General features: G+C 43.4%; 1 protein-coding gene across 4 annotated transcripts in view; it reads right to left on the reverse strand.

Annotated features, from left to right (window-relative positions):
• PLCB4 (phospholipase C beta 4) overlaps window positions 1-14,718 on the reverse strand; it is a 331,632-nt gene that overhangs the window by 113,558 nt on the left and 203,356 nt on the right. For all 4 annotated transcript variants that reach the window (XM_032800134.2, XM_032800138.1, XM_032800137.1 and 1 more), the window contains exons 8-9: window positions 3,503-3,582; window positions 2,453-2,506 (exon numbers count right to left, since the gene is read on the reverse strand). In XM_032800134.2, coding sequence (XP_032656025.1) covers window positions 2,453-2,506; window positions 3,503-3,582 — 134 coding nt within the window. The remainder of the gene's footprint in view (window positions 1-2,452; window positions 2,507-3,502; window positions 3,583-14,718) is intronic.

Genomic DNA, 14,718 nt, shown 5'->3' on the forward strand with positions numbered 1-14,718 from the left:
GCATGGGTTTTCCTTTCCTTTAACCTTAAACTGCTTCCCGGACACCCCTTCCTTTCGCCCAGTGGCAGTCTCCCATATTCTCCTAAGGAAGGCATGGAAAAGAAAGAGTGCTTGCACCAGAGGCTTCCCTAATGAGCCCTGAAAAAGGGCTGCCACTCCCTATCAAAGGCACCAAGATGAGTGGCCTGATTTTCAGAGGTGTGGAGCACCTTCAGTTCCTGTTGAAGCTATTGGATTAAAAGTTACAGTGTTCAAAAGTAGCTCAATGAAACTATACGTTCTGCTCATTCAAGAAGTCTGACATTTCACAGGATGACACTAAATTCATTACCATATATATTTCTCGGAGAGGTCGAGCACTATACTCCTTAGCTTTGAAGGACAAGAATCTGAGCAACAAGCAGTTTCCCTCTTTATAGCACGAGAAAGGATTAGACCTGTGTCAAGCTGCCAAATGATTTGGTGGATTTATGGAAACTAAAATCCCTTCAAGAGATGACTGCTGGCTGAAATCCACATAGTATTCTTGAGTGCTAATGTCTGCTTTGGAACTACTACATTAGCAGTACAGTACGTGTGAAATCCATGCACTGTATCTTCAGATCTGTTTAGCAGTCTACAATAAATAGAGTGTGGCACATTAATTATTCCATCAAAAGGCTGGATTTATTTTTATACCTGAATTGGCTTTCGTTGGAGCAAACGCCAGGAGACTACACTAGACTTCAATTTATTAGCACTAAAAACACTTTGAACACGAGCCCTTTTGGAGATCTGGTTGCCTCAGCATGGAAATTGTGTAAATCTAAGGTAACAAATGACTTGGAATTGAACAGCTTTTAAGGACAGCCATTTATACGTACTGACCAGAGCAACTGCTTCATTTAAACCAGCTATTTGAGATCCATGGGTCTGATAGGAATATTTAAGTCATTAGAGTGACTGGACTGTCTTTAGTGGATCTGCACACAGAAGGGGATGGATTAAGCCTCTTCAGCATTGTTTTCCCATCCCCATTATTCTGCAGATACCCCATCCATGGGGGCGCTATTTAGAAGGTGCCCCAGGGAGGTTTGGTGCAAGACCGAGGGACCGGCAGGGGACTGGCCATTGAAAGTTGATATACTGATAAACCGAAGCAGCATTCACTCCTTCAAGGCAGGGGCGGCTCTAGCCATTTCGCTGCCCCAAGCACAGCAGCACGCCGCAGGGGGCGCTCTGCCGGTCGCCAGTCCTGCCGCTCCAGTGGACCTCCCGCAGATGTGGCTGTGGAGGGTCCGCTGGTCCCATGGCTCCGGTGGACCTCTTGCAAGCGTGCCTGCAGATGCTCCACTGAAGCTGCGGGACCAGCGGACCCTCCGCAGGCACACCTGTGGGAGGTCCACCAGAGCCGCCTGCTGCCCTCCTGGCGACTGGCAGAGCACCCCCAGGGGCATGCCACCCCAAGCACGCGCTTGGCGTGCTGGGGCCTGGAGCCGCCCCTGCTTCAAGGTGCCCTCCAGGGCTGCGGTTATGGTTTGACCCATGCTGCCATGAGAAGGGGGCAATGTAGCAGGCTCAATGGTGCTTTGCTGCTTGTCAACTACACAAGTCTCCAATTCCCACTCTCTTGAAAAGATGCCTGGCAGGCAACTCCATGAAAGAAACCTCATCAAGTTTTCCGGCTCCTCTGGTCCCTCCACCATAGGTAGTGCTGTGGAAGTGGGCAATATGACCCAGTATTACCAAGAGTGGTGACTTTCTGTGTGGGAAGGAGAGAAGGCAAATTGATAGGATAGAGAAATGCAGTAAAACTAGACAGTAAGGGAAAGCGACATCAGATGTCTCAGCCAGACAACAATGGCTTACAGAGAAATATATTGTTTTGTTCCATAGTTGCCTTTTTAATCTTTGGCAATAAGTAAGCCAAGACCTTCTGTGGGTTGTATACTGAATAGCATAAATATTGTTCCCAAAGTTCCTGTGAACACAAGAATAATTCTGGCAAAGCGGCCTCTTTTAGTTTTGCAGTGAATTGCATTTCCCAATGTACCTGCTGTTCTATTTGCAATGGTCTGAAACATTTGTATGCTGCTATTGACAAAGCCTTTACAACCTGTCTTCTAACTACTGAAAAACTCATCCCTGAACATTTAAGGTGAGTGCCTATAAGCTGCTAGATGTCCTTAGCTCCAAGTGGAGAGTTGAAAGCTCTTAACACTTCACAGGATAGGGTACTTAATAAGAAAAAAAATCACTGATTTCATTAGGAGGAGTGTTTCCTGTTTAAAAAGAAGGAAGAGAGTAAAAATGACAATGTCTTAGTTTCTATCTTGTTGTTTATGCATATATTACAATTATACAATATTATACAAATATAATCAATATGCATGTTAGTATCATAAAATATGATTTGATACACATTACACAAAATGTATTTAGTAGGTTGCTATGCTCCTCTAATTTTGCTTACCTCCTAACGGGAATTTTGCCATTTGTGTTTGTCAGAAACGCCAGCTTCATCCAGCTGAAATGTAGAAAGAAATAATTTTTTTAAAATCGTATTTATTTATTTTAGTAAAAACAGGGTTCCGGATATTTCTATTCAGTTTAATGGCGCCTGCCATCTTTGTGAAATGAACACAAAAAACAACAGCAGTTCTAATCTTCGACTCATTAATGATCTTTCTGAAACTCAAAAAAGACAGTAAGTCATATCCCATCAGCCGGCCAGAAACAGCCTGACCCTTCCACAGGCATGCATTGTAAAGGAAGCAGTACAGAGCCCTCTGCTCGCCACAGGCTCTGCAATGCCCAGACAGAACTGAAGTTCCTGCCTTTGGGGAGTACAGGGGCTGCTTCCTTGGAATTCATAGCACTGGGCAGGCAGGAGACAAGTACCACAGCACCACTACCCTGCACAGTGGCCTGAAAACGGGACAGGAAGAATGCTGAACCCGATAAAGGGTGAGAGAAAGCAGAGGGTGTGCTGGGAAGCTCCAGGAGGCGTTCTGTCTCCTTCCTTGCGCTCCCTGTGGAGCAGAGCAGTTCTACAATGCAGAGCTGTGCTCCAGAGGCAAAATTCATCCCAGAATATTTAGAAAATCAGTACATCCCTTGACAGACAACCTCTCCCTTGCTACATGCATGCAACTTCTAAAAACATTATCGCCCATGGGGGTGATGCGCATGTATCAAGGGAAGAACAGGCAAGACAATAATTAAAATCATATATCTCCATAGATTAAGTGTACGCTTGTAAACCTCCTTACACTCTCCCAGGCAGACACCAAGCTAGGGACTTGGGAATGCTGATGTTTACAATGAAACACGAACCCTAAATGCCGTTACCACCATGTATCTCATGGGAGGTTGAAGTCTGAGGGAATTTTTCCTGTAGACTGTTTTGACAATTTCATTGGTTGAGCCAAGAAAAGAAAGGACAATTAAGACAGTTTCATATAGGAAAATATGTGGCCAGAAAAAACACACAGGCAGAAAAACAGGGAGGGAAGAGCCTTACTGTTTCTTGAGGCATGTCATTGGACTGACGTTGTTAGCTCTAAAGTTATGGATGATGGATCCAAGTCCTTCTCCCCATTGCTAAAAGACAAGAAAACACACAGGCATTCGGCTATGGAAAACAAAAAGGGGGAAAAACAGGCCAACGTAGTCACTGGGCATGCCTGTCTCAAAGGAAAGGCTTTCCTCCTTTTCACGCAAATATACAAAATGTAGAGAGCCTGACTTATAAAACTCTCTCCCAACACCCCCTTGAAAAAGAGAGCCAGCATCCAAACTGCATATTACACATTAATATTTTATTCTTCAATAAACAAAGTCATGCCGGTTCCCATTTTTTCCCCAGCTACATAAATGCTCCATCTGTAGTGCCATTAAAACAGCTTATTGCCAGCAAAGGAAAGCTGCCCACTGATTGATTTATTAAGCTCTCTATTTATAGACTATATAAATATAAATCTCTTTCAGCTGCTGTTGGCAATATTAGCTATTCCTAAGCAACATTATGCAATACGTGATGACATATTCAACTGGGTTCTATTTTAGAACAGAAATGAAGCAAAATATTAATAATCTATAGCAGACCACAGGGAGGCACAGCATATGTGTTATGTGACTAACCAAATCTAGCTGCCTGTTACATATTCCATCATGCTTTCTTTCCAGTTTTCATCCTTCAACAGTAATACATTCCACTGATCATTAGGATATCTTTCAGCAAACAGCAGGATTACAGTCCTTACATAACTTCTTTATAAGGATCTATTCTTCAACTGTTGTTCAGACTTTGCTGATTTGTACTGAACACATTTGAGGATTAGGGCCTAAAATTAAAACCAGTGGGAGCTGGCAATGGGAAATTTGGGTGAACAAGGACTATAAGATCAGTCCCCAAAACAGCAGAAATCTGATGACATGACAGGCCAAATTCTATCTCAGTTATGCCCATATAATGCTGGGACTATTGCACAGACCAGTGGTTCTCAACCTGTTTACTACCGTGGGACACATTTGCAGCTCTCTATGTGTTATGTGGGCCGCTTTCACACTATATATATAAATATACATATACACACACACTGTCTACCTGTATGGCCCTGAGGATGTCACATGGGCCATAGCTGTGTGCTGATTGGGCTGCAAGCAGCCCGTGGGGTGAAAACCACTGGCATAGACTATTGGCATCTGGGGTTTGCTCCACTGTTCATTATCAACTGAATGAATAGAAAGCCTCTCATTAAATGCCAGATTCTGTACATGGAGCTTGAACTGATTACGTGTGTGTCAAAAATCTATCCTAGAAACACTTTATAAACAGAAGTAGATGAGTGTATTTTTGTTTTCATGAATGAGTGCTGTACGTATCTGTAAAAAGTATATTGAAGGCTTGAGCAAACTATATACAATAAATCTGACCTGTAGCCTTAAGTGGCTAAAATAATACTAAAAATGCCTATCTTTAACACAAATAGCTGCTTTGAACACACATAGAAATTACACAGTAGTTGTGTAATTGCATAACGTATGAAAACAGAGCACTGCCTCCATTTAAAGGCATCATGTTGTGTTCTCAAAAACAAATTCCAAAGCTTTGCTGAAAATGTTGTTCTCTCATCTTCATAAGTGGTTCTCTCACCTTCTTTTTGCCGTGTGAATAAGACCACTTAGGAAAACCACCTCCCAAAGTTTTACTAAATACGCCTGTACTGTAGTCTATCAGGTATAGCTCAGGTTCTCTTTCGCTGTGGTTTTTAAGCACTATTTTACGTGTTATCTCTTTTTAAAAAGGGTTTTTAAAAACATCCTAATGGAAATGGGTTTGAGCATTGGCCTGCTAAACCCAGGGTTCTGAGTTCAATCCTTGAGGGGGCCATTTAGGGATCTGGGGCAAAAATCTGTCTGGGGACTAGTCCTGCTTTGAGCAGGGGGTGGGACTGGATGACCTCTGAGGTCCCTTCCAACCCTGACATTCTATGATTCTATGAAATGAAATGTTACCAGTGCATGAACACTGCAGTATCATTATCTGTCTCAATGTGAGCTGAATTTGTCAGACGTTCTTTAAAAGCTCTTCAATCTTCTGACTTTCAATAAGAAGTTAACTTTAAAAGCCACAGTGTGCAAAAATAACTACATGGCAGCTAAACTAAACAAAATGCAGGCCATATAAATGTACAGTCTTTTTTTAAAAAGAAACAACAGGTTTTCTGCTACAACACACCACCAGATGTCAGTAGCAGTATGGTGTACAATGCTGTCGATGCTAACACATGATTAAGAAATAAAGATACATGCATGTCAACTTGGATTTTCAGGCAACTATATGAAAGCACCAAGCTCTTGTTCTTAGCATTCTCTCATATTCATCAGGACTGACTGCCCAAAGGCACCACCTCTGGGAAAACCCAAGCCATGAATCACCTATCCAGCACTTTCCTGGTGAAAAGATTAAGTCCTATTTAGGAGGGACTCCCAAACAGCCCTTCCCCAACAGGTAAACTGAGCCTGGGGCTGCTCTATTTTATGCCAACATAAGTGGATGAAATCAAAGCCAATAACTGATATACCATAGGAACATCCCAGCCACATCATGCTATGCTGGCACAGGGGAAAGGAGTAGCATAAGAGCTCCTATGCCAGCACAGAATCACCCTTCCATTGGGGTGATGCTCCCTGGGTTGCTTATGCCAGTTTTTGGGCCAGACTTCCACCAGCTGTGCTCCACAAAGCAGCTGTACCATCTGTCCCCTTGTGTTCCATTTGGGGCCAGGTCGTACTACACAGGGGTTATGTGGTCTGCTTTACTCAAAGGCTACTAGCTTGCCCCAAATTACCTGGGCATGGGAGAGTCAAAAAAAGGACTGTGTACAAACTGCACTGGAGCTATAGGGCACTAGATGAAGAATTGAGCTACCAGTAGGTTTAGGCATATATATGCTCCAAGGCGTCTGTATCTGTGCATGCAATGTCACATTCTTCATCAGGCAGTCAAGGATCAAACTCTGATGAGCCAGAAATCTTATGCAAAAAACCTAATTTTTAAGATTACACCGTCAAATAAATAAAAAAAAAAAGTCTGAATACACAGTACTGTGAAAATGTTAACCTGGCAATATATAGCTTTTCAGTCATCAACCCATTCCCAGATTAAAGGGAAAACTGACTAGCTAATGTGTTCTCTGTAAAAAGGGGAAAAAGGAGGAGTTTATACCTTTCCTACAACCTAACTAGTATCCTAAGGGCTTGTCTACACGTAAAAACACTGCAGTGGCACAGCGGTGCCACTGTAGCTCTTCAGTGCAGAGGTTGCCCACCCTGGCAGGAGGGGTTTTCCCATCGGCATAGGGAACCCACTTCCCCAAGAGGCGGTAGCTATGTCAACAGGAGCATTTTTCTGTCGACCTAGTGGTGTCTACACCAGAGGTTAGGTTGACTTAACTGCAACACTCTGGGGTGTAGATTTTTCACACCACGAGTGACAGTTTATACCCACCTAATTTCCTTGAGTTGACCAGGCCTAAAATGGACACACGGATCTGGGAACAACCCCTCTTCCTTGCTATCAGGGAACTATCAATTTGACTTGTTCTAAATCAGCTACATGAAGGTGAAACAACAGCAAACACTCTTCAAAGACAATCAAATCTGTTGCCTGGTGTTCAGCATCACCAAGCCACTAGGTATTGAAAGGATGAGAAAGGCCACTGAAAAAAAATCAAATTCTGAATTCAAGTAAACAAAGACACCAGGATAAATCCTGAATGACACACAGTGTTATTCTGGATTTATACCAGTGTAATCAGGAGAGGAATCTGGCCCTTGGCATCTCACCTTAGAGAAGCAATAACCATGAAATTAAATGGAAAAAATGAAGCACTGGGAACAGAAACTACAGGATGAAGAGTTGAATGCACAACTAAGTACATGGAATGTGGAGAAAGATAACTTAACTAGCTCTGTTAAACAAACAGCCAGCTTTGCTGAATGCCTCTAAGTGGAAAAAATGACTGAAGAAGCCTATCTTCCGTTTGCTGAATAACTCAATCAAATCCTTTAGAGCTACTCAGTTACCTTGCTTTGTCTTGGTTTCCTCAATGAAACACAGGCCAGCAGTGGGAGAGTGCACAGACTGCTTGATCTCGTAGCTCTTTATTACCCAAGGACTTACATTTACAGGATGAGATGCAAACTAGGGTCATTGAGAGTGACTAAAAACTGCTGTAACCTACAGAAAATGCTGTTCAGTGCAACATCAGCCATGGTTTAGTTATAGATGAGACCTGCATTACCCACATCGAGCAAGGAGATTCCACCTTCGCTGTATCCATGTAGTCTCTCCAGTGAGGTACTTGGTCCCACATGAACACCAGGCTAAGAAACTGGGATGACGGAGTGGTTTTTTGCATTTAATATTAGCCCAAGGGGGTGCCTAGTGCCAAAGACTGATTTGTTAGAGTCCAGGACATGAAAATTTGTGGATACTATCTCAATCAACACTTCTAAGTGGGTCCACTACCCATCCCTCCCACACAGCCTTGCCATCCACAACCCACACAACAAATCCATCAGCATTTCCATACCCAATCCATTCGTTCCCCTTCTGCCCCACTACCAACACACTCACAACCCTAGTACATCCCCTCTGCTTCTCTTCCCACGCACACACAAAGCGGCGTGGAAAGGGGTCAGATCCTGTGCTGCTACTTTCAGACGTGGTCAGTGACTCCTCTCCCCAGAAGCAGCAGCAACTGAGAGCACAAGGAGAGGAACCCCTGCCCCAGAGCTCCAGCAGGGGCCGGGTGGAGTCTCAGCAGAGGAGCTGCTACCTGCTTCATTGGTTCTTCAGTGCTGGATCCTCACGTGCAGTGCTGACACCCCTGGCCTGAGTGTGTAATGTGGACTCCCTTGGTGGGCCAGTGGCAATAAGGACAGAACCTGGAACTGCTGAGCTAAATGCACAAGCTTCTACTGTCTGAACTAAAAGACTGTTAGCTAAAAGGCTGTGCAGACTCATGAACCTCTATGTAATCCAGCCACTAGAGGGGAACAGAGCCACACTGAGGAAGCACAGTTACATATGCACCTGTGAAAGCCCTGGGACTGAGATAATTGTAGTAATTTTGGTGATGTACTGGCTAGGCAGCAGAGTTACAGATTAAGCTCTTGTTTAGGGCTAGAGTCACCAAGATTATAGTCCAGTGTGATTTACATGCCTCACTGATTTCAGGACCTCCACAGCAACTATGGGTCTATCCTTAGGAAGGGAAAAGTGGTTAATTTAACAAACTACAGAGGCTATCTTCTGGATCTCATCTTTGACTTAGCCCTGTTTCACTTGCATGCGGTCAGCAAGTGATAAACCTGTTAGGGGTTTCAGAATCCTCCGAGAGAACATACTGTTCCGCCACCAAGCATTCTGTTAGTAGTCTAGCAGGGAACCAGAACATTTTATGCTCAACCATTGATACAGTGGACACTAGATCTCCTCTTCCTCAATTCAGATGTCCGGTCAGTCTCACAGGTCACGTCCGTACAATGCAGATTACCATATCTGTGACACACGAAGAAGCAATAGAAAGGAGATTAGACTAGGGATTGTGTAAAATTCGCCCATATCTGTCAACTGGAGCAAAGAGTTTCTGTATATTGCTACTGAGGCTGTGCTTTACGCTAAAAGAAAGCTCAGGGGCTCGTCCCCCACTTCCAGTATTTCCTCTACAAAGTCCCAACTAGCATGAATGCTCCATGTGGCAAGCAGTCCGATGAACCCAGATTGCTTCCACTCATTAACAGACTGTTTCTTGCTGTGAGGAGTTTTCCAAACACGTGCAAGATAAATCCAACTGGATCTACATCAGTTTGGCTGCTTCTGTGGGAACAGCGTCAAGAATGAGACCAAAAAACCTGATACATTTGTTGAGTTTCACACAGTGTGATGAGCCCTTATCCATTGTGGCTTGCAAAAACCAGCAGGGAGGTTTTGAGGCCACTGAAAGTCCTGCAGTGACACTTCCAAAAGGAACATAAAAAAGTGAGAGAAAAACAAACAAACAAACAAAAAAAAAAAAGACAGCAAAAATCCTGGACACCTTTTTCAATGTACAACGTAAAGGTTGGCTAGTAAGTGAAAATTAAGATACTGACATATCTCATGAACATGGCATTAACATATCCCTAAGGGATTGGTGATGAAGCAGCAATACACAACTCCCTGAAGGGGGGAAACAACAGAACAACAGTTTTGTACTGAGGCCTTGTGATTCTCTGGGAAGGTTTACTTACCACCTCAGCTAGGTACCACAAGCCACATTCCAACACAACGCAAGAACCAAGAAGATACACAAGAATGCTTGAAAATGCAGGAAACTGAATAGAAAATAAAGTAATTAAACTGTGATGAACATAAGAACAAAGAATGATGATAAAACGTTGTGCTTCTGTAATGCCTTCCATCCGAGGAACTCAAGGTTTTGCAAACATTTCTGAACTTAGCCTCACAGCACTCTTGCATGGTGGGCGGGTATTATTATCATCCTCATTTTACAGAGAGGAGAAGCTGAGGCACAGAGAAATTAAGTGACTTCACTAAGCTCCCGCGGGAAGTCTGTGGCAGAGCTGGGAAGAAAATGTATAACTTCTAACTTTCAGTCTTGTGCTCTAGCTATAAGATACCAGTCGAATGAATGTGTCAACAATATTTAACCAGCTTGCTTGAAAGGTTAGAAACCTTGATTCCCCTTTGAATGCAAGCTTCCAATATAAAACAGGAATATGGCCCTAATCCTGAAAACACTTAAACATGTGCCTAACTTCAAGTGCATGAGTAACCCCATCGAAATCAATAGTTTCTGGATATACAATAATTTCAAAGTGCTGGCAGGACTGAGGCCTAAAATCACTAATGATCATTTCTGTGACAAGGAACAAAGAATCAGGACATTTCCAGAATTCTTTCCAGATACGTTCTGCAGTTTTCCCAAGGTAGTTTAGATTTAGAATGCACATGCACGTAAAACAAGAGAAAACAAACAAAGGTACAGAGAAGTTCTGTATTTGTCTTTATAAGGGCTGTGGGACTCTGCTGCTGTTCCCAATGTCTCTGGCTGTACTTGCGACCTTCCTGCTTTGATACACATCATCAGTGCTCTTCAAATTATTATTAAAATGGAAGCCCCCTGGTATTACAGGGAGATCATTTTCTCGAACCAGACTACATCTTTGCTACACTGAAAAGCAGATCCTTTCTCTAAAGTGCTCTGTGTGGAAAAACAGTGTAGCAGCATCTGCTTTCCGATCATCAGCATTTACAGCATTTCTTTCTTCCATAAGTGCATTAACCAGATAGTAATAAAAGTTAATGTGCAATATAACATCCATACCAATTGTTAAAATGCTGGCCACTAAAAAGTTTATAATTATGTTGCAAACAGGCATGAGTTGTGACTGCTATTAAATACTGTTGATTGTGAAACTGAGCCTATCTGCTCTGTGATCAGCCATTTGCACTGAGGTTTTGCAGGGTTGGCGGCCTGATGTAGCATCTTCTTGAAAATGCTCTATCCATTACAGGAATCTATACTAATTTACAAGGCAATATTCATAACCTTTTAGAACCCAATTAAAATTAAAATTGCTGCTCCTAGCTAGTCAAAATAGTTTCTGATAAATTAACTCCCGATCTCTATTCCACAGTTATACTGAGTGGGATTAAATTGTGAAAAATCAACAAAAATAAATACAAACGAGACCAATGGAATTTGCCACCTTATACCAAGGATGAATTGGTCCATTATTTTTACCCATAGTAACACACGCCGAAGAGGACTGTCTTTTTGTTCTGGGGTTGTACAGTACCTAGCGCAGTCTATTATTAGGACCCCAAGTTGCTACTGTAATACAAATGTAATAATAGCCAAGACGTCTGACACAGGAAGCACAGTAATAAAAAAAAAAGCACTGAATTCACGTATGAACTATCTGACAGAGAAAGTATTGCCTCAGTATTTTAGCCAATGTCTGTTGCCAATTAATTCTTGTGACTCTCTCCTTAGCCATTAAGGTCTCACTCTGCCTTGTTTTCACTGCTAATAAAAAGGAGCAAAGTAAAGTAGGCAAGATCCACCTCAGGCTGGGGTTTAGTACTGACACTGGTTTTACCAGATGGCAAACTAGGCAAAGTATTTTGTCTTCACCTAGGATAGCTCACACTGTCATTACCCTGAGGTAAAATGCATTTTTTTTTTAAAGCAGTGAAGACAAGGCCTCAGTTGTCTCACAAACCTAGTGACCTATTCTTTAGAGCAGACTAAAAATGAAGAATCAGAATAAAATCATGTTTTGCTTTTATATGTAAATCTTTTGGGTTAGATTCCACACCACATCTCCAGGGTAGGGTTGCCAATTTTGGGTTGATGTATTCCTGGATGTTTCATCATGTGACATAATCTTTAATTAAAGATTAATCTTGAATTCCTGGAGACTCCAAGGCAATCCTGGGGTCTGGTGTTGTTTAACATCTTTTATTGATGACCTGGATGTAGGTAGAGAAAGCACATTGACCAAGTTTACAGATGACACAAAGATGGGAGGTTTGCCAATACTTTGGAGAATAGAGCTAAAATTCAGAGGGATCTTGATAAATTGGAGAACTGGGCTATAGATAACAAAATGAAATTCAACAAAGACAAATGTAAGGTGCTACACTTAGGGAAGAAAAACCAAATGCACAAATACAGAATGGGGGATAACTGGGTTGGCAGCAGCACTCCTGAGAAGGATCTGGGAGTTGTGGTGGGTTTCAATCTCAGCATGAGTCAGCGATGTGACACTTGCAAAAAAAAAAAAAGCAAATGCTACTTAAGTTGCATTAACAGAGGCATAGCATGAAAGTCATAAGAGGTAATAATACTGCTCTACATGGCACTGGTTACCCCTCAGCTGGAGTACTGTGTCCAATTTTGGTCACCAATGTATAGAAAGGATGTAGAGAAACTGGAAAGGATCCAGAGACGAGCAACAAAGATGATCAAAGGGATGGAACACAAGCCATACAAGCGCAGGCTGAAGGAACTGGGTATGTTTAGTTTGGAAAAGAGGAGATTACTGGAGACGTGATAGCAGTCTTCAGATACTTTAAAGGCTGCCATAATATTGGAGAAAAGTTGTTCTCTTTTTCCAGCGAGGGCAGGACAAGAGGCAATCAGTTCAAACTACAGCAGAGCAAATCTCAGGAAAAACTTCCTAACTGTAAGAACAGTAGGACAATGGCACAGATGCCTTGGGAGGTTGCGGAAGCTCCTTCAGTAGAGGTTTTCAAAAGGAGGCTGGATCGCCATCTGTCTTGGATCATTTACACACAACAAATCCTGCATCTTGGCACAGGGTTAGACTAGAGGACCCTTTGGGTCCCTTCTAACCCTATGATTCTTAGACAGTTATTACCCTTTTTAATCCCATCCAAGAGATTTTCAAACAAGGCTTTTTCTTCCTTCTAAAGACTCTCTATAGAGAAGGGGAACAAGGGATATTGTTAAAACAAAAGACTTCCTTAATACTGTACATTGTGAATGCTTTCACTGTTTTTCCTTCTTTTTCTGTATCTTTAGTAAGAGAGTAAAAAGATTTTTAATAGTGTGTTTTCCATGCTAATAAGCAGGCTGAGGATTCTGTATTCCATAACCTCAAACCTTGTTTAGCTATTTAATGTTGTTCAGTGACAGGGTCATATTAACACCCTGGACACTCTGGGCCCCTTTATTCCATCAAAAATAACATAACAGTGCTCCCCTATTTCTCTGTTCCCCCATTCCCATCTCTGTGTGCCCCCCACTTCCACCTTCCCCGTCTCCTAGGGTCCCACAATCTCCTCCCACACCTGGGGTTCGGCATATGTCTATGTGACGAAGTGGGGGGTTTCTTGGAGTTTTCTGAGTTTTCCAGTGGTTTGCATGCATAGGGGTTGGGAGTCAGTGTCCCCGGGTGTTACTGGTTTAACAAGGTGAGGGGAGAGGGAGTTTGTTGTTACAGAGGACCGGAGAGGGACTCGGGACCCCAGCCCAGGAGACACAACCGGTTCTGGCCAGTGGGAGGACAATGGGCTGCAGAGCGAGGACCCCGGTGACCTGACCACCCGGTTTCAGCCAGAGGAGGGCTGAGAGGAGAGGAGACCCAGGCCTTCCTGTTTACAACCCTGTTTATCTGGAGAGAAGACAATGGACAGAGGTGGGGCTTGGGGCTGGGGATTTCGGAGGCCCAGCTGGGAAGCAGGGGGGCTCTGGGCTGGAGAGAGGGAGCAGGCAGATCCCACTTGGATCCAGGGGAGACTGGGATATGCTGTGCTGAGAGATGCCAGGCCTGAGGCCCTGCAAGTTTCCTGTGCTGTGTTCAACTCTCAATAAACTCTCCTGTTTTATGCTGGCTGAGAGTCACTCTGGTCTAGAGAGCAGGGTTGCATCAACCCCTTCGGGGGTGAGGAGGCCCGAGGGGTCCAGAGCGTGTGGACTCCCTGAGGGGGCCCACGGTGAGAGACAGATGTGCTAAAGCTCAGAGAGGTGCGGCTCCAGGAGGTGGAAGGGCCTGACCCTGAGAGAGAGTGAACCGCCGAGAAGGGCTGTCTCACTGAAAGGGGCACCCCCCATGGACCGCCCGGGGCCACGAGTGGGCACGATCTGTGAGTCCGTGACAGTCTACATTCCCCCAATGGCCCTATTCCTTCCACTATTCTTATATTTTTTTTTCTTTTTTCATTTCTTTCTCTTTCAGAGTGTTAATATTTTAGAACTATACTGGGACTATGTGCAGAGCTAAGCTGCGGGAGAGGGATGGGCACTGTCAACTTGTTCTTTGATCTATAGACAATCAGAAAGGTGGGTGAAGCTGCTGGTTCAGCTAATCAGATGCCAGGGGGTTCCATGTGTCACCCATTTCCCCCTTTCTGTTTTTCTGATTGTGATCAAAATCAAGAAGCTTCTGCCCACAAATGCCTAGAACATTCCCTAAATTTTGGAACTGACCAGATGTTGTGTTGGCTGTCATAACTTTTCAAACAGAAATCCGATTGAGTTGAATGTTAGATCTGACTTCGCTTGGCCAGCCACATGCGGTATACTCAAAAAGCGTCACTGCTATGCTAGAAAGCATTAACTCTAGTTACATCTGTGCAAGCTGACTTTCATAAGCGTGACTGATGACATTCTTGTGAGGTATGAAAAATTAGCC

Source organism: Chelonoidis abingdonii, chromosome 3 (assembly GCF_003597395.2).
Source record: "Chelonoidis abingdonii isolate Lonesome George chromosome 3, CheloAbing_2.0, whole genome shotgun sequence".
NCBI lineage: Eukaryota > Metazoa > Chordata > Testudines > Testudinidae > Chelonoidis > Chelonoidis abingdonii.